The 12,114-nt window shown below is 71.0% G+C and overlaps 1 protein-coding gene across 1 annotated transcript in view; it reads left to right on the top strand.

Moving 5' to 3' along the window:
- COL7A1 (collagen type VII alpha 1 chain) overlaps positions 1-12,114 on the top strand; it is a 46,009-nt gene that overhangs the window by 15,962 nt on the left and 17,933 nt on the right. The window contains exons 10-56 of the mRNA XM_068907195.1: positions 498-647; positions 1,428-1,547; positions 1,628-1,774; positions 1,927-2,043; positions 2,148-2,297; positions 2,412-2,540; positions 2,635-2,781; positions 2,901-3,026; positions 3,102-3,245; positions 3,340-3,465; positions 3,534-3,680; positions 3,754-3,882; positions 3,962-4,108; positions 4,283-4,402; positions 4,503-4,649; positions 4,826-4,962; positions 5,044-5,170; positions 5,270-5,413; positions 5,496-5,659; positions 5,760-5,795; positions 5,935-5,961; positions 6,079-6,123; positions 6,327-6,416; positions 6,600-6,671; positions 7,020-7,055; positions 7,134-7,187; positions 7,386-7,454; positions 7,538-7,651; positions 8,045-8,071; positions 8,293-8,346; positions 8,449-8,511; positions 8,688-8,747; positions 8,935-8,970; positions 9,205-9,249; positions 9,396-9,431; positions 9,546-9,590; positions 9,752-9,787; positions 9,860-9,895; positions 10,054-10,086; positions 10,322-10,393; positions 10,496-10,555; positions 10,686-10,721; positions 10,970-11,050; positions 11,253-11,288; positions 11,382-11,426; positions 11,530-11,601; positions 12,056-12,100. Coding sequence (XP_068763296.1) covers positions 498-647; positions 1,428-1,547; positions 1,628-1,774; positions 1,927-2,043; positions 2,148-2,297; positions 2,412-2,540; positions 2,635-2,781; positions 2,901-3,026; positions 3,102-3,245; positions 3,340-3,465; positions 3,534-3,680; positions 3,754-3,882; positions 3,962-4,108; positions 4,283-4,402; positions 4,503-4,649; positions 4,826-4,962; positions 5,044-5,170; positions 5,270-5,413; positions 5,496-5,659; positions 5,760-5,795; positions 5,935-5,961; positions 6,079-6,123; positions 6,327-6,416; positions 6,600-6,671; positions 7,020-7,055; positions 7,134-7,187; positions 7,386-7,454; positions 7,538-7,651; positions 8,045-8,071; positions 8,293-8,346; positions 8,449-8,511; positions 8,688-8,747; positions 8,935-8,970; positions 9,205-9,249; positions 9,396-9,431; positions 9,546-9,590; positions 9,752-9,787; positions 9,860-9,895; positions 10,054-10,086; positions 10,322-10,393; positions 10,496-10,555; positions 10,686-10,721; positions 10,970-11,050; positions 11,253-11,288; positions 11,382-11,426; positions 11,530-11,601; positions 12,056-12,100 — 4,079 coding nt within the window. The remainder of the gene's footprint in view (positions 1-497; positions 648-1,427; positions 1,548-1,627; positions 1,775-1,926; positions 2,044-2,147; positions 2,298-2,411; positions 2,541-2,634; positions 2,782-2,900; positions 3,027-3,101; positions 3,246-3,339; positions 3,466-3,533; positions 3,681-3,753; positions 3,883-3,961; positions 4,109-4,282; positions 4,403-4,502; positions 4,650-4,825; positions 4,963-5,043; positions 5,171-5,269; positions 5,414-5,495; positions 5,660-5,759; positions 5,796-5,934; positions 5,962-6,078; positions 6,124-6,326; positions 6,417-6,599; positions 6,672-7,019; positions 7,056-7,133; positions 7,188-7,385; positions 7,455-7,537; positions 7,652-8,044; positions 8,072-8,292; positions 8,347-8,448; positions 8,512-8,687; positions 8,748-8,934; positions 8,971-9,204; positions 9,250-9,395; positions 9,432-9,545; positions 9,591-9,751; positions 9,788-9,859; positions 9,896-10,053; positions 10,087-10,321; positions 10,394-10,495; positions 10,556-10,685; positions 10,722-10,969; positions 11,051-11,252; positions 11,289-11,381; positions 11,427-11,529; positions 11,602-12,055; positions 12,101-12,114) is intronic.

Genomic DNA, 12,114 nt, shown 5'->3' with positions numbered 1-12,114 from the left:
GCTGACACCTGGAGGGTTGGCTGCGCATCTGGGAGCGCCCTCCCCTGAAGGCCTGGTGGGCTGTGTGTGTGTGTGTGTGTCTGGGTGTGCGCTACAGCGAACGGCTCGGGCTGCGTGTGCGCTCCCACCCAGGGGCCGTGCGCGCAGGCACACTCCTGCGTGCCCCTGCCCGCGAGCTCGGTGTGCAGGCGTGTGCACGCGCGTGCACGCATGCGCGTGTCCCCCCGGCGGGTTGCTGCATGCAGCGGGGCCGGGCGCGGACCCCCTTCTCAGCTGCGCCCCCCGGCTGGCGCTGGGGCCCCGTGGCCGCACCTGGCGGGCGCTCCCTGGCCCGGGGCGCTGCGGTGCCCGTGCCCTGGCGGGCGTCCCGGCCTCTCCCCGCGCTCCCCACCCGCTGGCAGCGCCTGGCATGCCCGCGGCCACCCCTTCCCCGCCGAGCCCGGCGCGGTGGCACGTGCCCTGCACCCGCTCGGACCCCTCTGCGGCCCCCCCACCAGGAGCAGCCCAGGCGGAGGAGAAGAGCCTGGGTGCCAGCGCGCTGTCGGCCACCCTCGGCAACCTGCGCCCCGACACCGAGTACGTGGTGACGCTGCGTCCCCGCTACGCCCAGCAGCCCGCCGCCCCGGCCACCCTCACCGCCCGGACGCGTAAGCACTGCGCGCCGCTGCCGCCGCCGGGGACGGGAGCGGGTCTGCCGGCTGCGGCCGCGGTGCGGGGACACCCGCCGGGGCCGTGACCCGTTTCGGTGCGGGGGGCAGCCGCCCGGCCCCGGCCCCGGCGCGAGGGGATGCTTGGAGCCCCAGAAGGGCTCCTGGGGCGCGCGCTCGGCTCGCAGCTCTCCGGGTGTCTTGCCACAAGGGTTTTCTCCGAACGGCCTGGGAGCCGCGCCAAGGAATGTCGGGGGCTGGCGTTTGTTGTTGTGTTTGGTGGTGTTTTTTTTTTTTTAAATCAGATACTTGGCTCTTGAGGAAGAAAGTGCGGTTTCCGCAGTGGAAGAGTATTTCTCGGGTGGTTAAAAACATTGCTGGGAAGCGTGTGCCGGGAAGGCCCGGGAACGAGGCCTCGGGGAAACACCTCTGAAAGCCCGAAACCCTGGCGAACCCGTGTCTTCAGCTTCCCCAAGCAGCCTTAACCCGTGTTCAGTGTTTAAAGCACCAGGGAAAGGTGTTGCGGTGCCAGCCCAGCCCCTTTGCTCGGCGCTGGCGTGCTTCGAAGGAAACGCTTTTGGTTTCATTAGGCGACCGCAGCGCGCGCCGTTCGGCGCCCGCAAACAGCGGGGCCGCGCAGCCCTTCCCCGCGTCCCGCGTTTCTCCAAGTAAAGGCGCTGCCGGGGGCCTCCGGTCTCGCCGCCCGGGCTGGGAGGGGAGCAGGAGCTGGCGGGGCCCGTTGGCACCCGCCGCGGCCTCACGGCTGCGTCTCGCCCGCAGAGCGCCTGGAGGGCGTGCAGCGCCTGGCCGCGCACAACGTCTCCGCGCGCGGCATGCTGCTGGCCTGGGCCCCCGCCAGCGGCGCCACCGGCTACCGCCTCTCCTGGGCCGCCCTCGCAGGTAGGTGCCAGCCCGGCCTCGCCGGCGTCCCCGCCGGCCCGGGACGCCCTGCTAAGGGGCTGCTACGCGGGCTCTCGCAGGCCAGGAGGTGCGCAAGGTCGAGCTGGACGCCAGCCGGACGTCCCACGCGCTGGCGGGGCTGCAGCCCAGCACCGATTACCTGGTGACGGTGGCCCCGCTCTACGGGCGGCTGGAGGGGCCCGCGGCCTCGGTGAGGCGCAGGACAGGTAGGTGTCCGGGACGGGCCCGGGAGGCTGGGCGAGGGGCTCTGCCCAGGGCAGAGAGCACCCGCGTGGGCCGGGCGGCGCGGCGGTCCCCGGGGCTGCGGCGTGGTGCCCCGGGGCCGCCCTGCCCACGGTCCGTGCGGTCCCTTCGGCAGAGGCGGGCACGGAGCAGACGCTGAGGACCAACATCCTGGGTCCCACGTCCATCCAGGTGCTCTGGACGGCCATCCGCGAGGCCCGCGGCTACCGCCTGGAGTGGAAGAGAGCCACAGGTGGGCTCGGGGCGCCCGGGGGGGCGGCACGGGGCTCCGAGGCGGCCCCGGGGCCTGTCCCAGGTGGGTGGCCGGGAGCCCGGGGTGACGGTTCCTCTGCGCAGGACCCGAGCCGCCCAGGACCGTGTCCCTCCCCAGCAGCGTCAGCACCTACCAGCTGACGGGGCTGCAGCCGGGCACCGAGTACCGCATCACCCTCTACACGCTCTACGACGGCGGCGAGGTGGCCACCCCCGTCACCACCTTCCAGACGGGTGAGTGACTGCCGCGCGCCTCGGCGCCCGTGCCCAGGCCGTCCCCTGCCCCCGCGAGTCACGGGCCGAGGCCGGGCGCGGCGGGACTCACCGCGGCCCCCGCTCCGCCCGCAGGCGCGGAGCCGCCCGTGGGCACCGTGTCCGACCTGCGGCTCGTCGAGGACGGCGGCCGGAGGGTCCAGCTGGGCTGGACCGGCGTCCCGGGCGCCACCGAGTACAAAGTGATGGTGCGCAACATGCAGGGTGAGCGCTGGGGCACGGGGCCGGGGCAGGCGGGCGGCAGGGCGGCTGGCACAGCCCCCGCTGAGCCGCCGGCGGGCTGCCTCGCTCCCGGCAGACGGCACGGAGAGGACGAGGCGGGTGCCCGGCACCCAGACCCTGCTGGAGCTGGGCGACCTGCGCGAGGGCATCACCTACCTGGTGCGCGTCTCGGCCCTGGCGGGCAGCCGGGAGGGCGGCGCCGCGGCCCTCAGCGTCCGCCTCCGTAAGTCCGCCGCGGCGTTCGGCCTCGGCACGCGCCGGTCAGGTTGCCGGCCGAGCCCCTCGGCTCTGCCCGGGGCCGGGGCGGCCGCGGGGCCCTGCGGTGACGTGCCGGCGCCGCAGGGTCGCCAGCCGTGGGCAGCGTCTCCGACCTGCAGGTGACGGAGGCCGGCGCCAGCCAGCTGCGGGTGGCCTGGAGGGGGCTGCCGGGCGCCGAGGGCTACCGGCTGACGTGGCGAGCCGGCGACGGTGAGCGCGGCGGGGCAAACGGGGCGCCGCGGCGGGGCCGCCCCCAGCCCTTCCCAGCCCGACCCTCTCTCCTAGGCGCGGAGCGATCCCGCCTGCTGCCCGCCGACCCCACCGCCTTCACCCTGGAGGGGCTGCGCCCTGGGACCGTCTACGTCGTGGGCGTCTCCGCCGTGGTCGACGGCCGGGAGGGCGCCCCCGTCACCGCCACGGGCCGCACGGGTGAGGTCTTCCCCCCCCCACCCACCCAGCCCAGCCCAACCCTGCGGGCGCCGCTGGCCGGCCCCGGTGACGGCCGCCCCTCTGCGTGCCGCAGCGCCCGAGCAGGTGGGGACGGTCTCGCGGCTGGAGGTGCTGTCGTCCGGGAGCGACGTGGCCCGCGTCACCTGGGTCGGCGTGCCGGGGGCCACCGCCTACCGCGTGGTGTGGAGCCGGCGTGATGGTACGGTGCCGGGCCGGGGGCCGGGGGCCGGGGGCTCGCGCCGGGGCTCACGCCGCGCTCCCTGGCAGGTGGCTCCGAGAGCAGCCAGCTCGTTCCTGGCAACACCGACTCCTTCGACATCCCCGGCCTGCAGGGAGGCGTCTCCTACACCGTGAAGGTCACGGCCCTTGTGGGCAACCGGGAGGGCGAGCCCGTCTCCATCGTCGTCACCACGCGTGAGTGTCATGGCGCGGGCGGCGCTCGCCCGTCCCTCTCCCCCTGACGCCCTCCTGTCCCTCTCCCCCGCAGCGGAGGCGGCGCCGGTGCCGACCGTGAGCGACTTCCAGGTGACGGAGGCCTCGGAGAGCCGCGTGCGCCTGTCCTGGGCGCCGGCGGCTGGCAGCGCCGGGTACCGCCTGGCCTGGCGCCTGGCGGAGGGTGAGTGTGGCCGGCCGGGGTCGCGCGGCGCGTCCCACGCCCCCCGGCCACCCCCCTCACACCGCGTCCGCCCCGGCAGGCGGGCCCCAGCGCAGCCAGCAGCTCCCAGCCACCGCCCGCTCCTACGACCTGGTGGGGCTGGAGCCCGGCCGGCGCTACCATGTCAGCATCGCCAGCCTGGTGGGCGGCCGGGAGAGCCAGCCCGTCACCCTCACCGCCATCACCGGTAAGGGGCCGCCGCACCCGGGTGTCCCCGCAGGGTGGCTGAGGGGGCATTGTCCTCCACCTCGGGGGCTGGAGGCCGGGGTGAGCACCGCGGGGACCACGCTGTCCCCATGGTGGGTGGTAAGAGCGAGATGGGGACAGCCACACGTGATGCCCTTTCCGTGCTGCTCCGCAGCTGCCTCGGGCCGCGTCGCCAACCTGCGGGTGACGGAGACGCGGAGAGACTCGGTGACGCTCGCCTGGACGCCCGTGCCCAGCGCCTCGGGATACGTCCTCTCCTGGAGGCTCCCTGGAGGTAAACACGGGCGCCACAGCCGCGTCGGCCACCGAGCGGGGCGCCCGGTGCAGCGGGGAGCGCCCCCGCGCCGCCCCCCTGACTCTCCCCTGGGCGGCAGACGGAGGCGAGGTGCAACGGATGCTGCCCGCCGCCGCCAGCTCCCAGCAGGTCCCCGGGCTGCGCCTGGGCCAGCGCTACACCTTCACCATCCGCCCGCTCTTCGGGAGCACGCCGGGCGCCGAGAGCTCCGTCAGCGAGCGCACAGGTACCTCCAGGGCGCTGCCTCTTCCCCGTCGTCGGTCGCGGCCCCTCGCGTCGAGCGGGCTCACTCTCGCTCTGGGCAGGCGCGTGGGGCCCCGGGGGCTGCGTGGGGCTGCCCGAGCCGGGTGCGGAGGGCTGCGCGGGGGCCCCCGCGGCCCCTCAGCCCCTTCCCCGGCGCAGTGTGCAGGGACGCCCGCGGCGACGTCGTCTTCCTGGTGCACGGCACGCGGGACAGCGCCTACAGCGCCGACGCCGTCCGCGCCCTGCTCTCCAACACCGTGTCCGCGCTGGGCCGCCTGGGCCCCGACGGCACCCAGGTACGAGGTGCCCGTGCTGCGCCGGGGCGGGGGGCTGCCGGGCGGGCGGCGATGCCCACCGGCCTCCCGCCGTCGTTGCAGGTGGGCCTGGCCGTGTACAGCTACCGCAGCCTGCCCTGGATCCTGCTGAACCGCTCCAGCGACCTGGGCACCGTGCTGGAGCGGATCCGCGCCCTGCGCTACGAGGAGCCCAGCGGCAACGCCATCGGTGGGGGTCCTGCACCCAGGGCCTCCTGCACCCTCATGGGCTGGGGGCACAGCAGGGCCCGGCACCCCTTGACTGCCCCCTCTTTTCTGTATTCATCAGGGGCTGGCATCAGCTTTGCCGGGAGGTACCTGCTGAGCCTGGGTGCGGGGCGCCGGCCCGGCGTGCCAGGGGTGCTGGTGGTCCTGGCGGACGGCCCCTCCGGGGACGACGCCATTGCCGCAGCCAGGGATGTCAAGGCAGCGGGTGAGGACGGCGTGTGGGGAAAGGGGCTCTGTGGGGGTTGGGTGCCCCCACGCGCTGGGTGCTGAGGGCGCTCTCGGCGCAGGGGTCCGGGTGCTGGCCGTGGGCATGGAGGGGGCCGACCGGGAGCAGCTGCGCCGCATCGTCACCGGTGAGGACCCGCGGTACGTCTTCTACACCAGCGACACCCTGGCCGAGCTGGAGGGAGAGCTCACCGACGACCTCTGCACCATCATCTCCACAGGCAGGGTGAGGGCCGGGGGTGTGCTGGGGCTGGGCGAGGGGAGCAGCCCCATGGCGGGGGTTTCTCCTGCTGCGGGGCTCATACGGCCTCCCCTTGTCTCCGCAGCCGGAGCCAGAGCCCTGCACCGTGCAGTGCCCCAGGGTGAGCAGCGCCGGCGCCGTGCCGTGGGGCTGGCTGGAGGGAGCAGCACGCGGGGAGGTGGCTGCCGGGGCTGGGGCCGGTGGAGGTCCCGGTGCCCCGGGAGGCAGCCCCCTAACTGATTCACTCCATCCCTTTGCAGGGCGAGAAGGGGGACCCTGGCCAAGTGGTGAGTGTTTGGGTGTCCCCCCTATGGCTGGTGGCTCTGGGGAACCTGCCCCTCCCTGCTCAAGCCCCACCGATGCTAACCCAGGGTGGACACTAACTGCTGGCTCTGTCTCTGCAGGGACCGCAAGGACGTGTGGGGCCACCAGGTCCCCCTGGAGAGCCGGTAATGTCCTGCGTGGGGGCACATGGGGGAAGAAGGGGAGATGAGTGCCATGGGGTCAGCTCCGTGCTGGGGAGCAGTATCCCCTGGGGCCCCTTGTCCTGTTGGTGGGTGGGGGCCGGGGCAGGCACCCATCCAGCCCTCAGCCTACCCTTATGGCTGGGGTGGAGGGGGGACGTCCCTGGGTCACCGTCTGTCTTCCCCAGGGCCGTCACGGGTCACCTGGCCCTCCGGGACCCGCAGGGCCGCCGGGTCCCCCAGGAGAGATCATTGAGCGGCCAAGCAAGGGGGACAGGGTGAGTACCTGCGACCTGCGGTCACCCAGTGTCCCTGGGCATGGGCAACTGCTCCCTCCGTCCTGCGCGTCCTCCAGCCCAGGATGGGGGGGGGGGACAACAGGGGGAGCCCTATGTCTGACACTGGGGGGTCTGGTGCCGCTGAGCGTGCCTGGCCCCGCCGTGATGCTCCTCTCTCCCCAGGGATTCCCAGGAACTGACGGGGTGCCGGGAAGCCCCGGGCGCCCCGGGAGCCCCGGACCCCCTGGCCAGCCGGTGAGTGTGGGTGTCCCCCGGGTTTGCTGGCCGTGCTCGCTGCGCAGCTCCGATGCAGCCCCATGTGGCCCCCATCAGCGGGCTCTTCCCTTTGCCCAGCCTCTCTGGCCCGCTCCCTCAGCCGGTCTCTGCCCACCGCTTCCCTGCACCAGGGGCTCTCCATAGCTAACAGGGTCGTGGCTGCCCCCAAACCACAGCCCCCAGGCCCAGAGTGCTGGGCAGGCTTGGTTCATCCCCCTATGCTGGGCTGGAGCCCCCTGTCCCATCCCGTCCCCGCTCCCCAGGCTGGCACGGGCATGCGCTCCCCCATGCAGGATGTGCGCTCACCTCTCGGGCTGTGTTTTGCAGGGCAATCAGGGCATCCCTGGCCCCCGAGGGGATCCTGTAAGTATGGCCCCATCCCTCCCCGGCCCCGCTCCCTCCCTGTCACCCCTCTACTCACTGTTCTCGTTTGTTTCGCAGGGGCCGCGGGGGCCGACAGGGCTTTCTGGCCCGAAGGGGGAGAAGGGTGAGCCGGTAGGTGATGGGCAGGGGCTGCCCCTGGGCACTCCTAGGCCTCTTGTACCTCCCGGCACTCAGCATTCGGGCCTCGGATCTGCCTGGGGCTCCCCGCCTGCTGGCTCGGCCCCTGGCCTCGCGGTGGCACAGGTGCCGCTGCCCTGCCCCAGGGACCCAGCAGGACATGCCGGGCGCTGACTTTTTCCCCTTGTCCAGGGAGAGGCCAGGGTGATCGCAGACGGAGGGCAGGGGCTGCCGGGTCGGAAAGGGGAGCCGGGCACGCCGGTACGTATGGGGTGGCAACACCTCCGCCAGCACCCCCGGCCCCTGCTGCGTCCTGAGCTAACGGCACGTGTCTCCTCTCCCAGGGCACCCCCGGCCCCCCCGGCAGCCCTGGCTCCCGGGGACCGTTTGGAGATCCAGGCCCTCCTGGGCCAGTTGGGCCCATGGGGCCCCCCGGCCCCCCGGGAGAGTTTGTGAAGGTACGTCCGCCCCTCGCAGCATGGGGACGGCCAGGGGATGCACGGAGGGATGGACGGACGGCAGCTCTGCTCCTGCTCCCCGTGCCGTGCTCCTGGGCCTGCGCGGCTCCTTTCTCACCATGCCCTTGGCTCACGGGCTGTCCCTTGCATGTGCTACCAGCCGACAGCTACACACGTGTATATATACATATATATATATATACATATATATATAGAGCTATATCTGTATCTGTGGAGCTGTTCCCAGCACTAGTCAGTGTGCAGCAGTGTGCAGCTGCCCTGATGCCACTGACAATGGGCTCGGTCCTGTGTGACCCCCACCATTACAGTGGGGGATAGAAGGGCACAGGGAGAGCCCAAACCAGCCCTTACCCAGGTTTTTCACTCTTGCAGGGGGAAAAGGGTGACCGTGGAGAGAGGGTAAGTGGCTTCATGTCACCCTGGCTCCTCTGCCCTCCTTCAGGGGTAATAGAATTGTTGGGGCACCCTACGATGCGGATGTCCCATGGATGCCCGAGGGCACTGCAGCCCCCCAGGGTGCTGCGAAGGGCTGAGTCGTGGTGTTGTCCTGCCAGCGGGCAGCTTGCAGCACCCTCGCGGAGGGCTGGGCAGGGTGGTGGAGCTGACCTCTGTCTCTACAGGGCCCCCCTGGACTGGTCGATGGGGCAGCGCCGCAAGGGGAGCCCGGCACCCCGGTGAGTCTGGCCCCAGGGCCAGTGGGGAGGAGACAGGGGGAGCAGGACCATGTGTGTCCCCTGGGGCTGGGCTGTGTCCCTCACCAAGCTGCTCTCTTGCAGGGTCTGCCTGGGGACCCTGGGCCCCGGGGTCCTGCCGGCCCCCCCGGACCAAAAGGAGACAAGGTAAGAGGGTGATAGGGATGGTTCAGGCACTGGGCTCATCCCCCTGCCCCGTGCCCAGCTCAGCCCCGTCCCCCAGGGGGATCGGTGCCCCGTGCTGGGTTTGGCCCTGCCCAGCTCTCCGTTGGGGCCACACATCCCTGCTTTGTGAGCACAGCTCTTGGCTTCTCTGTCCTCAGGGTGACAGTGAGGAAGGTTTCCCAGGGCCACCCGGCCGCCCAGGGGACCCGGGGGATCGGGTGAGTTCCCTGAGACGAGGTAAGGCCGGCTGGGACCAGCACACTCGGCAAAGAGACTGTGGGATTGCTCCCACTGTGGGACTCTGAGATCCAGCCAGCCTGGGTGTTTGCCTGCTTGGCCAGACCCCAAAATGCATGGGTGGCAGGGCTGTGACGGAAGTGACACTTTCTTTGTCTTCCTTTCTAGGGCCCTCGGGGTCCACCGGGGGAGCAGGGAAGGAAGGTGAGTACCAGGAGCAGCTAAAATGATGCTCTGATCGACAGAGCGGGCGCTGTGGGGCCTCCCGCCTTTCTTCTGCTGCCGTAGCACGGACAGGCGGCGCAGGCTGGTCCTGCAGCCCCTCTGCGAGGGAAAAGGGGTCTGGGCACTGTGCCATGACCCCCAGCAGCCGCCCAGACTATCCTCCATGGCGCGTGGGTCCTGCCAGCCTCTGATCTGTCCTTCCTCCTGTGCCAGGGGGACCGCGGGGCGCCGGGGGAGCTGGGAGAGACAGGCGAGAAGGTGAGGTGTTGCCGGAGGGGGTCTGCGGGTCCCCGCAGGCCTGGAGGGGGCCAGGGGGGGAGCCAGGGCGCAGGCGCTGCTCCCCTCCTTTCTGTGACGCGGAGAGGGGAGGGCTCCCTGAAACGCTCCTCTGCTTCGCTCCGCAGGGAGACCGCGGTGCGCCGGGCCCCGAGGGTGAGAAGGTAGGTGGCCAGGCTGGGGGACGCCTGCCCTCCCTCGCCATCCCTAGGACCAGCCGTGCCTGGCGCGGGATGAGGTGACACCTCTGATGCCTTCCTCTTCCTCTCCTCTTCCAGGGCGAAGTGGGGTCCCCGGGGCGCCCGGGCCTGTCAGGCAGAGAGGTGAGTTTGGCTGTTGGTGATGCCAACTGCAGCGTCCTGGGACCTGCTGAGGTCTCGGAGAGGGGCTGGTGCCCAGTGGCTGCGGTGTCCTCAGTGAGGGTCCCCCATGCGGGGCGAGGCACTGCTGGCTCTCTAAGGGGTGTCTCCTCTCTCCATGACAGGGAGCCCCAGGACCGGCTGGCCCGCGAGGAGAGAAGGTGAGGAAGAAGAGGGGGATCTGGCAGGGCTGCTGGGGAGTGGGCTGGCGCTGACACCCGTCTCTCCTGCAGGGTGATCCGGGAGCACCCGGTGAACCTGGCAAGCCGGTAAGTGATGCCTTCCTGGTGGTGGTCCACCTGCACCCCCTGACCCCCAGGTGATGGGGGCAGAGCTGGGGCGTAGGTGCTTCCCCGGGGAGCCATGGGGGACGCATCCCCCTGGGCAGGAAGCCGTGCACAGTGCTGTCCTCTCTGCTTCCCCCCAGGCCTCCAGCGTGGCTGGTGTCAAAGGAGAGAAGGTAACCGTGGCGGTGCTGTGCCGTGCCCACCGGGTGCTGCCCCTTGCCTGCACCTCTGTGGCCACGGAGGGCACGGGGAAGCTGTTGGGCTCTGCACCCCCAGGAAGGGGTACTGTGTGGGGCAGTTCCCGGACAGGCTGGGGACGCCAAAGTGATGGTTGGCACTACCCAGCCATCCCCCGTCCCCCCCGTGCGGTTGAGGGGGAGGCTCACGGGGCTGTTTCATCCACTGCAGGGTGACAGAGGCTTTGCGGGACCAGAGGGGCCCCCTGGCCCCAAGGGCAACGCAGGAGATAAAGGTGCCCCCGTGAGTATTGCCCGGGGCTGACCTGGGGGCGCAGGCTGCCCCTGGCCTGGGCCGGCCGCGGGTCCCCTCCTGCTGCCCCAACCTGCTTCTCCTTGTGCCCAGGGCGCCCCTGGCCTGAGCATCCCTGGTCCAGCCGGCCCCAAAGGGGAGCAAGGCGACCGGGTAAGTCTGGGGTGAGGGTGTGGGGCTGGGGCTGTGCCCCCCGGGGTGCAGACTTGCACCCCTAGGCCCTTTTCTGGCATCAGGGCTGCTGCAGTCCCGATAACCCGTGTCCTCCCTCTCTGACCTCCAGGGTATCGTTGGCCTCACTGGCAGGAGCGGCCCAAAGGTAATGGCACTGTGCGAGGTGTCACCCCTCCATCTGTCCGTCTGTCCATGCTGCGAGGGGCTGTCCCCTCCTGCCCGTGGCGCGTGCAGGGCGCTGCTCTGGGCAGAGGACAGGGCCGTGCTGAGCCTCTTCTCCCTGTGCCAGCTACCGCGCAGGGGGCGTCCATCCGTCTTCCACCGGCGCTGGTGCCCCTGTGGTCGCTGCGCTGCTGCTGCTCTGGCTCACTCCCTCCTTCCCCTCCTGCCTAGGGTGACCCGGGGGAGCCCGGCGAGAAGGGCGAGCCAGGACGAGCAGGCTCACCGGGGCTGATCGGCCCGCGCGGGAAGGAGGTAGCGTGGGGCGAGGGGGTGGGTGGGCCCCGGGGTGCCCAGCGGCTCCCTGCAACTCCGCTGGGCACTGCTGCTGCAGCGTCCCCCAGGAGAGTGTGTGTGCTCAGCGGGGAGCAGAGCTTGGGGAGCAGAGGGGACACTGGTGACTTGTGCTTTTCTTTCCCCCACTGCCCTGGATGGTGCCCGCTGACCTGTGCTGCAGGGAGAGCGTGGAGAGAAGGGTGATGAAGGCACCCCGGTAAGTGAGCGTGTCTCTGCCGGGTACTGCCTCCCCCTACCTGCTGCGCCCCCTTCAATTCCGCCCGCCATGCTCACCTCCTCTCTCCCCCAGGGTGAATCGGGCTTGCCTGGCAAACCTGGAGACAGGGGCCCCCGGGTAAGTGCTGGGGCTGGGGACCACGGCAAGGCTAGGGGAGATGCCTGGTGGCCTTGAAGCTGGCTCACACTAATGCACGTGCTCCCTCTGCCCCATGGCCCAGGGCCTCCCCGGATACCGTGGCCCTCCTGGGGAGAAGGGTGATCCAGGGGACCCGGGTCCTGATGGCAGAAACGTGAGTAACACCTCTCGCAAGTCTCTGGCACCTGCTGCCCCATGGGCAATCACTGCCCCATGGGCACCCGCTGTCCCGTGAGAGCCCACTGTCCTGTGGGCATCGCCATCTCGTGGGCATCACCATCCTGCGAGCGTCATCACTCTCTGGGCACCCACCGTCTCATGGGCATCAATGTCCCATAGACATCCCCATCCCATGGGCACCTACAGTCACGCATGTATCACCACCCCATGGGCACCCATCATCCTGTGGGCCTCACTACCCCATGGGCACCCGCTGTCCTGTGAGCATCACCACCGCATGGGCATCACCACTCTGTAGGCTAGATGGGTAGGCACCCACCATCCCATGAGCATCACCACTCCATGGGCACCCACCACCCCTGGGCCCCCCATCGCCTTCTGTGCCCCCTGTCCCCTCCTGCCCTCACCCCATCCATTCTCTCCCACAGGGCAGTCCCGGAGCGCAAGGCAGCAAGGGTGACCGTGGGGAGCCGGTGAGTCATACCTG

Source organism: Struthio camelus, chromosome 14, assembly GCF_040807025.1.
Source record: "Struthio camelus isolate bStrCam1 chromosome 14, bStrCam1.hap1, whole genome shotgun sequence".
NCBI classification, from domain to species: Eukaryota; Metazoa; Chordata; class Aves; order Struthioniformes; family Struthionidae; genus Struthio; species Struthio camelus.
Note: the sequence above shows the minus strand (reverse complement) of the source record. Positions and strands in the feature narration are given on the sequence as shown.